The sequence below is a fragment of the Microtus pennsylvanicus genome, chromosome 6 (assembly GCF_037038515.1).
Source record: "Microtus pennsylvanicus isolate mMicPen1 chromosome 6, mMicPen1.hap1, whole genome shotgun sequence".
Lineage (NCBI taxonomy): Eukaryota > Metazoa > Chordata > Mammalia > Rodentia > Cricetidae > Microtus > Microtus pennsylvanicus.
The window spans coordinates 78,120,203-78,133,302 of record NC_134584.1 but is presented as its reverse complement, the minus strand read 5'-3'; the positions used below and the strand labels follow the sequence as shown (position 1 = coordinate 78,133,302).

Here is a 13,100-nt window from a genome sequence, read left to right as displayed (position 1 = left end):
GTCTACCAATGTGCCACTGTCATAGGATGGGCAGAGCATGGGGGTAGTAGTGTGTGAAAGAACCCAAAGAGGCCAGTGCTGTCCTGTGCAGACCAGATGGAGGCTGGATTTGTGTGGTGAAACAGGGGCTGTATCTGTGAGTATGGCTGTGTGCTCCACCCTGCTGTGCCGTGAGTGTGGTCTCCAGATGCCCACCTCTCAGATGGCTCAAAGTAGGCCCTGCTCATCAAAATGCTTCCTGCCAGAAGTAGATCACGCTGGCAAGTGGCTTTCTACTTTTATTTGAGGACACAAAAGGCACCTCTTCCTGTCTGTTCCTGAGGACCAACCAACAGACAAGCCTCAGGTGGGTGAGCCCTGCTGGAGGAACAGAGCACAGATGGGAGAAAGGCAGTGGAGGAACTGGGGGGCTCTGGATACTCAGAATCCCCAAGGTCTCATCATGACACCTGGACTAGCGAGGTCTTGCCTCACTAGGTGCAGTTTCGTACCTGGGACAGTAGGTAGCTTAGCAAGGGCCACCACAGTCCACCCCAACAGCCAGTCAAGGCCTTCTTCTTGGTACAGGGATGGGAGAGGCTGTAGTAATGCCTCCTCTATCACCTAGACTGGAAGTATGGATTCTGGAGGGCTCCCATGAGCTTCCTCGGGGAAGGAGCCAGGGGGATTTCATGGAAGCAGTCTTACACCAGGACAATCAGGTCACATCAGGTCAGCTTGTCTGGGGCTCCAGGTCTCAGCAAAGTCAGAGTGGGCAGGAGGATGGAGGAGGCAGGACTAGTCAGGATCCCAGTGGAGGGCTGACCCATTCCCCCAGTTCATCCCACTGCTGCCCAGGCTCCAGGAGGAAAGAAGGCAGATAACACCCCCAAGCAGCCTTAACACCAAGGGAGGGAGGGAGGGGCCCCAGTGGGTATGAGAGTGCCAGGCCATGGGCTGCAGGGTACCAGGCCCTACATTCATAAGGCAAATAGCATGTCATCATCCTTCTCCTGGGTCTTCCTTCGAGGAGCTGTGCCAGGAGAAGGTCCCGGAGGTCTCTCGGCTGAAGGGCTGGCCAGGTTGGGCAGTCGGTCAGCAGCCTTGGCCCGTTCTTCCAGGAATTTGTCAAATTCTAGTGAAAAAGAGTAGGCTTGTAGGCTAGAACTGGGGAGGGACAGGGCTATTAGTTTCAGGGAAAGAGTAGGTAAATAGGGTGGTCTGTTACCTTCGCTGGTGACACCAGAGGGATCCTCAGCACTGTTACCCTGAGGATGCAGACGGAAAGAGACAGAGGTTAGTACTGCTGGGAGCATGTATAGCCTGCCACACAGTGGGCAAAGGCAGGCCCTTGGGAGCAGGACCAGCCTTGGTGTTGTGCTTAAGTTAACCATGGTGTCAGGACATAGGCCTTGGTTCACTCCAACCTGAGTATCAGGGCTCCAGGTGTTCTAATTTCGATGAACCATGACTTTACTCTCCTTTGAAACAGGGAGGCTGGGGTTTAGCAGCTGAAAGCTCACACTATTCCCACAGATAACACAGATAACACAGATAACACAGATAACCTGAGTTCATTTCCTAGCACACATATAACACCAGGTTCAGGGGGAACCAATGCCCTCTTTTGACTTCTGCAGGCACTGCACTCACATGAATAAACACACACACACACACACACACACACACACACACACACTTAAAACATAAAATTAGGGCTGGAGAGATAGCCCAGTGGTTAAGAGCACGTTTTGGTATTGCAGAAGTCCCAGATTTTGTTCCCAGCACCCAAATGGCAGCTCACAATCAATTGTAACTCTAGTTCCATGGGATCTGTGATGCCCTCTTTGACCTGTTCAGGTACCAGGTATGCATGTGATGCATATACATATGTATATTAAGGTAAAACATTCATACATATAAAAATAAATAAATCTTAAAAAATTAAATCTTTGAGCCGGGCGGTGGTGGCGCACGCCTTTAATTCCAGCACTTGGGAGGCAGAGGCAGGCAGATTTCTGTGAGTTCGAGACCAGCCTGGTCTACAAGAGCTAGTTCCAGGACAGGCTCCAAAACCACAGAGAAACCCTGTCTAGAAAAACAACAACAAAAAAAAAATTAAATCTTTTTGTGTTAAGAAACAGGAAAGGGCTGGAGAGATGGCTCAGTGGTTAAGAGCATTGCTTGCTCTTCCAAAGGTCCTGAGTTCAATTCCCAGCAACCACATGGTGGCTCACAACCATCTGTAATGAGGTCTGGTGCCCTCTTCTGGCCTGCAGACATACACACAGACAGAATATTGTATACATAACAAATAAATAAAAAAAAAAAGAAACAGGAAAAATGGCTATGTGTAATGGCGCACGCCTTTAAACCCAGCTCTTGGGAGGTGGAGGCAGGAGGATCTCTGAGAGTTTAAGGCCAGCCTGGTCTACAGAGCTAGTTCCAGGATAGCCAGTACTACTACTTAGAGAAACCCTGTATCAAAACAAAAATAAACGAAGGGAAGAAGATAGAAAGAACCTGCAGCCAAGGCTAAGCTGGTAGATACCGGAAGTTAAACACAGATAGTCAAGCCCTGGTGTGGTACCCTGCAGTACATTCTTTCCTCCAGGATCCAGAGACAGGGACTGTCTAGCTCTGTGGATGGAGGGTCAGCCCCCACTGGGGCTGTTTGAGCTAAAGCTGTGCCCATGTCTGCTGGAGGTGAGCTACACAGCCCATTAACCACCTGAACATGCGGGGCATGGGGAGCAATGAGGCTTCTGTTCAGTGAGCAGGGCCTGAGTCTTGTCTAGTTCTTGGTCTGATTTGGTTAGAATTAAAGTCTTGCTGCTTATGGGCAGCGGCCCTTGGAAGGGAAGTGCCCAACCTGTCACTGGATCTTTAGTGTCCATAGAAGTGGGGGCGGAAGCTGGGGAAACACCTTGATGCCAGCTCAGGACTTGTGCCTTCTGGTCCCTTTATAAAGTGGTAGCCAGGAGCTGGGCCCCTTGTAGTTATCAGCCTTTTTGATATGAAATGTGGTGAGAATGATGCCTCCCTGAGTGGATTTAGGTCTCTAGGGGCTACTGTAGGTACACAGCTTAGTATCCCTCTTGGTCTATAACCAATACCATCTCCTGAATGATGGCGGAGACACACAACGACACACTGAGGTGTGATCTGGGACAGGGAGACTGTTGCCTGGGAGAGGATGGTGGTTAACCAGATGAAGATATTAATACTTATCTCTCTTTACTAGTCATTCACCAGGCCCCTCTATAAGACAAATGGATCTTTGCTTGGTAGGCAAGAGGGGAACCCCAACTTACCACATCTGTGGACAGCCACTGTTCAATGTCCTCCATGATGCGGGCCTGGGTGGCGGGGATCTGGAAGGAAGGTAGTAGTAAGGCAAGTAGGAGCAGTAGTCTGGGTGCTGAGAAGGAAGCTGAATAGTCCTTGGAATTCACTTCCCCACCCGATCTGAGTTTCCTCTATGTCCTGCTGGGGTATATATCCTAGAATTACCTGTTCCAGCTACTTAGGACCACTCTGCAGTGGTGCCAGGCTGTGGGTGAAGGAGTGCAGATGCATAAGAGTAAGGACGGACTGTGCTCCCAGCAGCTGGAGTAGGCAAGGGGCAAATAGGAGAGAATGCATGTCTGGTCCCGACAATGGGAAGTGTGGGGAGGTATTCCAACTGGAGACGGTTTTATGCCATGATTCAGGACAAAGACAACCCTGATCACAAGTGTTCAGAGCACAGCCAGGGAGGCTCAGTCTCCTGGCACCTTGGCAGAGTTAGTTAATGGAAGAAGCAGAAACAGTAAGATCCAAGAGGAAGGAGGCACTGAGTGCTTCAGAAAGGCCAGGCTGGTGGTCTCAGGGTAGCTTTCTAGATGGGCACATTTGACTCTGGGCCCAACACATGATGGCTCCTAAAGGGAACAGGGGCTGGGGTCTTTCCACTGTTAACAGTTTCCACAGTGTCTATCTGGTTGGAGGTCATGAGCACAGACATGGTCTGCTATGGCCCCTGGAGTGACTCCTGGCATCTTACACAATGTTCTGGTTCTTGTCTTCCTGACAACATGACCACCATTCAGAGTGCTGTCAGGAGGAGGTAAAGCAGGCAGAGAGCCCATACAGAGAAAGGCTGGAAACTCCAAGTTCCCATTTGGCTGCTTTTTCACAGAGGAGAGTTAGAGTTTCTGATCAAACCAGTCTAGGGCCAAGCTTATCACCTAGTGCAGGGAAGAGGCGGGGGCAACTTTCCAGCAGCAGGTGCTCTTGGCAGGCCAGGCCTGCCCAGCTAAGTGTTGCCCCTTGACTGTGAGAGGAAGGAGTGGTTAAATCGGAGCCTTAGCCCTCCTCTCTTGGGGCTGCCTAGGGTCATGCTCCCTAGTATCAATTCTGTGGCCTGACAATTCATGTAGGTTCTTTATACGATCACCTCTCAACCCAGGGAAAAAGCCTCACCATGGTGGTGGGCAGTAGCGTTAAGTTCTGGGCTAGTGGCGGGCTGGTAGCCACTTCCATCTAGATGTTCATGTGTACATATGTGACTGTGTGCAGGTGTGTGCATACACAGGTATGGCAGCAGAGAGACAAGGGATAAAGGAAGCTACACAGTGTGTCTCACTAATGGGAGAACCATGATGGTAGGAACCCAGAACTTCCAGACTGGGTTAATGTGAAGAACAAATAAAAAAACAATAACTCCTCGCCATTCCCACTGAATCCCAAAGGGTGGCGTGCACACTCTAAACTGAAGAACAGCGCCTGTCAGCCAGATTAGTGACTGGCCAAGGGCTTCTGAGGGCCACCCAAGTTTCAGAAAAATTGCTTTTCCCATCGCTTTCATAGTGACCAATAGCAAACAGGAAGACTTCTAGGCCCCAGAACAGGTGAGTGGTGGAAGGACTCTGGTCCATTATTCACTGACCTTCCTGTCCACTCTACACAGACCAGTGTAGGCCTAGGCCACTGCTGCATCTCATGAAGAGAAGGAAGAGAACCTGGCCCTTCGTGCAACAATGTACGCCACACAAGTTGTGAGTTCTGCTGAGTCTTGGACAAAGGCACTGCCTACCAGCTTCAGTTTGGACTTCAGTCTTGAATCACATCCAGGCAGTCAGTGAATTATGTGGCCTTGACTGACTGGCCTGGGAGTGGGTGCTGGCTTGGTCTTCAAAACAGACAGCTGCCCAAGTAAAGGGGAGAGGGCGCAAATGAATGTCATGCTTGTCAGTGAGTGGGGCTGTGCATCTAGTTCCTACTGTGGGCTACAGCAAGGTGCTGTGGGAGTCTGGAAACACAACACTGGTCATGCCTGTGGTGGCTGTTTGTCCCGGAAGATGCCCCCATTTCTGGGTGGCAGCAGGAGTGGACTATGTGCTGATTCCTATGAGGGGAACGTGAGGGCTTAATATAGGCCCAAGCATATAGAGCATAGGCTCAAGAGGTGATGGCTCAAAAGCATGGATAGGCACCGAGGCCCAGTGCAGATGTGCTCTGCTCTACCCAGCTGTGGCCCTTAGACTCCATGAAGCCTGCCTGCCTCACTGTTCTGGGCCCAAGCAGGAGCTAGGAGGCACAGGAGTGCAGATGGAGAGTTCCTGGGAGTCACTAGGTCCTGCTCCATCTCAGCAGGACCTCCTAATGGAGCTTCTGGTTTCCTTCTGGAGTTGAGTGAGGTCCCTCCTGTGCCCAAGGCTTTCAAATGACTTTTTATCTCACCTAGGACAATGTCCATGGTCCTACCCATCCCTTAGACCTCTTCTTCCACTTCTCAGGCCCACTTGGCCTCAGAGTCCACCTGCCGCACTCCTCCTCTGTGACCTCCTGGCCCTCCCCTACCTCCTAGTAGGTGTGCTGTTTCTTGCTACCCCACCCTCCCAGTGACTTGGCTCACTATAGATTATACTTGGAAATCTTGTCACTGGGAAGGGTGGCCATAGAATTCTCAGTCTGGGCATGTAGCTTCCACTCAACACACAGCCAAGAAATTAACTGGACTTAAAAGACTACCTGGGAGCCTGGGCAGTGGTAGTGCACACCTTTAATCTCAGCACTTGGGAGGCAGAGGCAGGTGGACCACTGTGAGTTCCAAGACAGGCTCCAAAGTTACAAAGAAATCCTGTCTCAAACAAATAAACCAACAAAAAATGAGTGCCTGGGAATTGAGCCTCTTGTTCTAGGGACTCCATTTTATTCCCCTCTGCCCATGCTCCTGTTAGTGAGAGGATGGTGTTTTCTCACAGGCTGCTCTGAACAACTACTGCTGCTAAAAGTTCCAGAAAAGAACATGAAACAGGGCTAGTGGGTTAATTGCCTGATGACCCAAGTTGGTAGGGATGAAGTAGGATGTGAACTAGGACCACACTGGACACCAGTTCCTGAGGCAGAATTGTGTCTGCATCCTTGATGGGTGAGTACCTCCTTGGCTCTCAACTGGGGAAAACAAAACAAAACAAAAAAACAACAACTGAGAGCCAAAAGGGAAAGGGCTGTGCCAATCCATTGCTGAGCTCATAGTAGGCCCATAGTCCCTTCCTTTTGGAAGGCTATGGGTAGAACAGAACTTTTTTGTACTTACCGCTCCAGTGTTTTGCTGCCGGGCATCCAGGGCTCCAGCCAGGCCATCTGTGGTTTGGGGGGCTTCATATTTGACCCTGAAATACAGAGCAGCATGGTATCAGATGCTACCTGACCACACTGGGCCTGACAGGCAATTGTGGGACTAGGAGAGTCAGACTTGGGCTGGCCTGGGCAGGAGTGCCTCAGGTCATAGGATGGCCTGACCTGAGGCTCCTCTTCAAGCGTGGGAAGAAGGGGCTCAATTTTCTGCTATTGGGGATTATGCTCAGATATGTGCCCCATAATGATGTGCATCCACCAAGCATGAGAATCTAGGGATGGCATGTGACCAAAGATCAGGAACAAAATCACACATGGCTATGACCACACTGGGCCAAGTTGAGGGATTCTGACCCAATGCCCATGGAGAATTTTTTTCTTTTCTTTTTTCGAGACAGGGTTTCTCTATAGCTTTGGGGCCTTTGGAGCCTGTCCTAGAACTACCTCCATATACCAGGCTGACTTTGAGTTCATAGAGATCTGTCTGTCTCTGCCTCCTGAGTGCTGGAATTAAAGGTGTGTGGGACCACCACCTGGTGAGAATTTTCATAGGTTCATTTTTGAGCAGTTCCCACTTGAATTTCATCAACTTGGTTCTGTTTAAGAGTATATTTGAATGGAGGAGTCCCTTCTACTGTCAGAATGAGTGTGACTATCTGACATTGGCTCCCTACCTCTCTGATGAATGTGTTGCAGCTCTTCTACATGTCCCCAAAGGGAGGTCAGCCAGGCAGGCAGGTGGAAGGCTAGGGCTGGGAGGGATGGGGTTGGCACCTGGCTGCTAGAACATGAGGACAGGGAACAAGTGTGTGGTGTGGTGTGGTGTGTCTGAAGTACAGCCTCAGGGAAGTAAGAGGTCACCCTGGAGTGGGAGAAAGGTTAGGACAGCAAGGAAATTATTAGGAGAAAAGGTCATCCAAGTGACCACATGGGAGGATCTATCACAGCGAGAGGGTGGGCTAGCCAGTCAAGAGAACAAAGAGAACCTCATAGCTAGGGTCCAGTTCTGTGTCTGTGGGTACATTCTATAGGGTGGGGATCAAGCATAGTGAGGGGTACAGGGAAAACAAAGGCCTAAGAGGGTACAGAATGGCTATGCTAGTCAATGGGAGGTGCAGAGATGCAAATCTGCTAGGAAATGCTTCCCCTGCCCCTGTTGCCCCTATTGCCAACATGAGGTCCTCTAAGTATCTGCTCCCTTTCTCATGTGTGTGCCCAGTGAAGGGCCAGAGCTCAGCTTTCTCACCTTGCCTCCAAGCCTTTGCACATGCTGTTTCTAGAACCTAAACCCCTGTCTGGCCTTGAGTCCTCTGAGAGCTACCTGCCCCATCCGTCAAGCACTGCACCACACAATGGTCATGCACACTACTACATAAAGACTGCTGCCCCAAAGGGCTGGCTGCATGTGTGCCTTCCCTGTGGAGGGATGATGGTGCAACATTGCATTCCAGCCATGCTGACAAACCAATTCAGCACCAGGCACTCTCCAGTGTGCCCAGTCGTTTTGTACGCTGGAGTCTACGTGGACGGGCCACACTCTTGAGAGCATGTCCCACTAGACTCATTAGCTTTCATTTGCATAGCAGTCTCAGCAGCATCCTTAACTCCATGGCAATAGTAAGCTGCTAGTCCCAGAGCCTCTGGGCTCGGCATAGTATGGACCTGCTGGCTGCAGACTATCAGGTTATATCTGGATCTGTAGTATACACGGGGATTCCTCTCTGGCCAATTTCAAAGTTCCTAATGACAGAATAGTCACTAAGGAGTCATATGGGAGCAGCTAGGAGGCTTCTAGAACTTTCCTTGGTTGTAAGACCCATAGCCGCCCATAGCTCAGTCAAGGTTGTAAGCAAAGGGATAAGAAAATAGTAACAAACCTATTTCCTTCAATAAGCCACATGTGGAGAAAGTACGAGATCAGCCAAAGCAGGGAGTGGCCTTTGGAGACCTACTCCATTATATAGGCTCTGACTGACGACATGGCTCCTATGGATAGCCATAGGAAAAGACATACCCTCTCTGGGGATGAGGGTGACTATGGGACAATCGTCAAGACCTGGAAGTCCCTAAGGCTTTGTTAGGGGCCTTCTTTGCCCATGGGGGTTTGGGACTGGCTACACATTACATAACACAGTGAGCCAGCCAGACACTGTGGCTCATGGTCAGCTCTGGTTCTGGTTCTGGTCAGATGCTGACATTCCTTCCCTGCACATCCCTTCCTGTCTGTGGACCACAGTGCTCTCCAGGCCAAGCTGGACTGAATTTAGGGACTGTGTTGTCTTTCCTTATGTCTGCCTACTTCCAATCCAGGTTCAGAGATCCTGAACGATGCTCTCGCCAATGGAGAGCCCCCATCTTCAGGAGAACAGGACGGAACAGAAAACTTACCCTTTCCTTTGGTCAGCCAGCGAGCTACCCCGAGTCAGAGCAAACATGTCAAAGTCATCTTCCAGGCGACCCGAGGTCTCCAGAGATTGCAGACCAGCTCTCACACTGCTGGAGCCAAGGTCTGCAGAGACAGAAAGGCCGGGTAAGATATCCACCTGCTCTTCCCATGTCCCATCAGGGTCTAGGGCTGTCTGCTGGAAGAGCATCAGGGCTTAGGTGGTGGGAGTTGGACTTCCTTTCTGTTGAGTATACTCATCTCTAAGGTGGTCACACAATCACCTTCTCCTGGCTGTGGTGAGGATTAGAGAAGAGGAAAAATACCTGCTAGAGCATCAGTTCTCAACCTGTGGGTCACGATGCCTTGGGAAGTGGAACAACACTTTCACAGGGGTTGCATATCAGATATTTACATTATGATTCATACCAGTAGTAAAATTACAGTTATAAAGTAGCAATGAAATAATTGTATGGCTGGGGATCACCACTGCACTAGTGGAAGAGGCTGGCAGCAGGACAGTGATAAGATCTCACTTTTTCCAAGTATAATGCCAGTTATTCAAAGTGGGAGCTGAGCCGGGCAGTGGTGGTGCACGCCTTTAATCCCAGCACTCGGGAGGCAGAGGCAGGCGGATCTCTGGGAGTTCGAGACCAGCCTGGTCTACAGAGCTAGTTCCAGGACAGGCTCCAAAGCCACAGAGAAACCCTGTCTCGAAAAACCAAAAAAAAAAAAAAAAAAAAAAAAAAAAAGTGGGAGCTGAATGGATTCTTAGGGCTGGGTATGGAGCAGGCAGTCAACAACATTACACCCAATCTCAAGCAGACCTGGTGGTGCAGGCCTATAATCCCACGTCTAGGGAAGACTGAGGTTAGCCTGGGTTACAAAGCATGTTCTAGGACAGCTCGGGGAACTTTGTGAGGTTGGGATACAATCTGTACAGTTCAGTGGTAGAGCATTTGCTTGGCATACTTGAGGCTTTAGGCTTAATCCTTAGCAATGCACTGTATAAAATAAAACACCAAAGGGGGAAAAAACCCCAAATAACAACAAAAAGATCAGGATGGTAACTGACCACATTTATCACGAGTATAGTCAGGTGCACTCACCTGTCATCTCAGCATTTACAGAACTAAGGCAGGAGGATGGAGAAAGTTTAAGGCAACCTAGATGGGTTACTAAGCATTTTTAACAACAAAATAGATTAAGCCAGTGGTGGTGCTGCTCACCTTTAATTCCAGCACTTGGAAGGGAGAGGCAGGTGGATCTCTGTGAGTTCGAGACCAGTCTGGTTTAGAGTGAGTTCTAGGACAGTTAAAGCTACATAGAGAAATCTGTCTTGAAAAACAAAGAAACAAACAAACAGATCCAAAACCATGAAAATCAAATAAAACTTAAAACTATCCACTCTTCTCAAAACAAAACACCAAAAGAAATCAATAAATGAGTTGGGAGCATAGCTCAGAGGCAGAATACTTGTCTAGCATGTGCAAGGTCCTGGGTTCTACCCCCAAGTACCACCAAAACACAGAGTGCCTTCTGGCTCAGCCCTGCTGGAAGCTTGCTTCTGGCAGTGTCTTGTTCTACCCTCTCAACCTTAAAAAAGGGCCCACTCCTGCTTTAGTAGGAACTGATTACTGAAGCTGAGCAGCAGACTTTCCCAGTGCCCTCAGGTTGTTCAGGTGGGGGTGGGGTGGGGAAGCTATCAGTGCAGATGTATGGTCAGAGCACAGTGGGATTTCTTAGACCCAAGGGGCTTCGGAGCCTTGGTACTACCAAGGCATTCTCACAAATTTTGTCTCAAGTGTTCAACCCTGCAGTAAGATTTGGATTGGGATCTAAGCAAAGTGAGACCTGGACCAATGCATTGCTGTTGGGAGTACAGAAAGGCACCCCCAGAACTTTGAGACTACATATGCATTGTAACATACCCTTGGCTGGAGCCCCCAACATACTTACTCATTCCTGCCAGTTGGGATGAGAGGTTGTTGGTGGCTGTGGGGTCAGGACCCATGTCAATCAGGTCAGCGGCTGACTCAGTTTCACTGGAGGTCTGAGAGAAGGGAGATGATCCTTTCTGGATGCAGTAATCTGTCTCCAGGCCCCAGCTTCTCTGAATGGGAGTTGGGGAGCTTCTCCCCTTCCACTTGGGCTCCAGTTTGGCTGTACCCCTGGGAGGCTGGGAAGGCCTGAGGTACCAGCTAGTTGTGGCAAAGCTTTTTTTCCCGTTAAAGGGCAGTGGTATAAGAAGTCAGAAGAGGGCTGGAGAGGTGGCTCAGAGCTTAAGAGCACTGACTGCTCTTCCAGAGGTCCTGAGTTCAACTCCCAGCAACCACATGGTGGCTCACAGCCATCTGTAATGAGATCTGGCGCCCTCTTCTGGCCTGCAGGCATACACGCAGACAGAAAACTGTATACATAATAAATAAATCTAAACAAAAAAAGAAGTCAGAAGAAACTTCCCTATGAGTCTAAAATGTACCAGTACCCTGTGCAGAGCTTCAGGGAGAGGGTGAGAGCTTCCTTCTCACTTCCTATCAATACAGCACAACTTAGTCCCAGAAGAGATGCCTCTTACCTTGGCTGTCTGGCCTGTTCGGAACCGTTCAAACCTACAAGACAGAAAAGACCCCTGTTAAAAATGTCAAACTGGCACAGTCCCCAGAGGACCCCTATGAGGGTTTGAAACCACAGGTCACTGGCAGGGTGATGAGACACATACACTGGTCCTCCCTAATAGATTCAGTATATACTTGTGGTTCCCACATCACCACTAGCTGAGCCCCTCTTTCACTTGCTCAAGGGCTGGGAGTTATATTTTCAGTTAGAGATCCACCCTGTAATTGTCAGCAGAAAAGAAAGGGACACTAGCAAGAAGAGAAGTGTGCTGTTTTGTCAACTGACTCAGCTACCCGCTCTACACTAGGGATGATCTAACCCTGATCATCGAGGGACTGAGGAGGTGGATGGAGAAGATCCTGTGCATCCTACTGCAGTTGTGGCTTGGTGTAAAGGACATCACTTCTGAATTCATCTTCTGGTCTGGTATAATGTCTCTGGGTACCTGCCTGCCAGCTAAGGTGATGACTTAGTTGAGAAACTAAGTAGCAGTGGTTGTCACAGGAACAAACTGATGAATTAGAGGTCTGATGATAGGGTATCAGCGGTCTACCACACAATGTACCTCAAGATGGCAAGGAGGAGGTCTTGCATTCTACTGGGCTAATAAACAAGAAAAGCTGGCCCATTGTTGCTCTCAGGGGCCCAGCCTCTCTCAACTGATTGCACATCACACAGCAAGTGGGGAAAGACTGAAAAGAGGCACACAGAGCAGGATGTGGATAGATAATAACCCTGTTCCCAGGCCAGCAGAGTGCTTTGCCACCTTCTTTCATGACTCCTCACTACCCAAGCATCTCAGTGACAGGCAGGGAGCTAGAGGCATGTGTCCCTGCTGGTGTCTGAAGAAGGCACAGTGAAAATGACTGTGGAGAAGCCAAGGCCAGGGCCCAGGGTGGGATGGGACTACCGTTCATGACGCAGAAACACATTGTTGAGGTTGTCATTGACCATGAGCAGTTCCTCGGTCAGTTGCTCATTAGAGATGCGTGGAATGAGCTCCAGGACCCGTTGCTGCATGGCACGGCAAGTGCGGTTGAGTTCCTGCGTGGAGAAGTGGGACATTCAGGCCACATGGCAGGACAAGGCTATCCTTCATGGATAGTACTTCATCTGGGCCTGTTGTGGAGGAAGGGTCTTCAAGGTACCACAAAATAGGTTTTGGGGCTCTACAAACCTGTCTTCAAGATCAGTTCTCAGGGTGCTCAATTGCAATTACATTATTTAACTGGGAGATGGGGTCTTACTATATGTTGCTGAGGCTGATCTGGAGCTCTTGGCTTCAAGTGATCCACAGCTTCTGGAGTAGCTGGGACTGTTAGGTTTCACGCTAACATTTAAAGTACAGGAACTCGCCATGTTAGTGATTCTGCTGGCTTAAAGGGACTGCATGCAGACTGAAGAGTCAAGTTTCTGATACCACATTTGCTTCCTTAAAAACCCTCAGACTCCTGAACCAGCTAGTCTGGCACATGTGGACCGACTTCCTAACACT

The 13,100-nt window shown here is 49.6% G+C and overlaps 1 protein-coding gene across 1 annotated transcript in view; it reads right to left on the bottom strand.

Annotated features, from left to right (window-relative positions):
- Positions 1 to 265: 265 nt before the first annotated feature.
- The window catches only part of Tom1 (target of myb1 membrane trafficking protein), a 34,365-nt gene continuing 21,530 nt past the window's right edge, over positions 266 to 13,100 (bottom strand). The window contains exons 8-15 of the mRNA XM_075976508.1: positions 12,516 to 12,649; positions 11,565 to 11,598; positions 10,946 to 11,039; positions 8,992 to 9,112; positions 6,563 to 6,638; positions 3,294 to 3,353; positions 1,208 to 1,247; positions 266 to 1,114 (exon numbers count right to left, since the gene is read on the bottom strand). Coding sequence (XP_075832623.1) covers positions 960 to 1,114; positions 1,208 to 1,247; positions 3,294 to 3,353; positions 6,563 to 6,638; positions 8,992 to 9,112; positions 10,946 to 11,039; positions 11,565 to 11,598; positions 12,516 to 12,649 — 714 coding nt within the window. The 3' untranslated portion in view covers positions 266 to 959. The remainder of the gene's footprint in view (positions 1,115 to 1,207; positions 1,248 to 3,293; positions 3,354 to 6,562; positions 6,639 to 8,991; positions 9,113 to 10,945; positions 11,040 to 11,564; positions 11,599 to 12,515; positions 12,650 to 13,100) is intronic.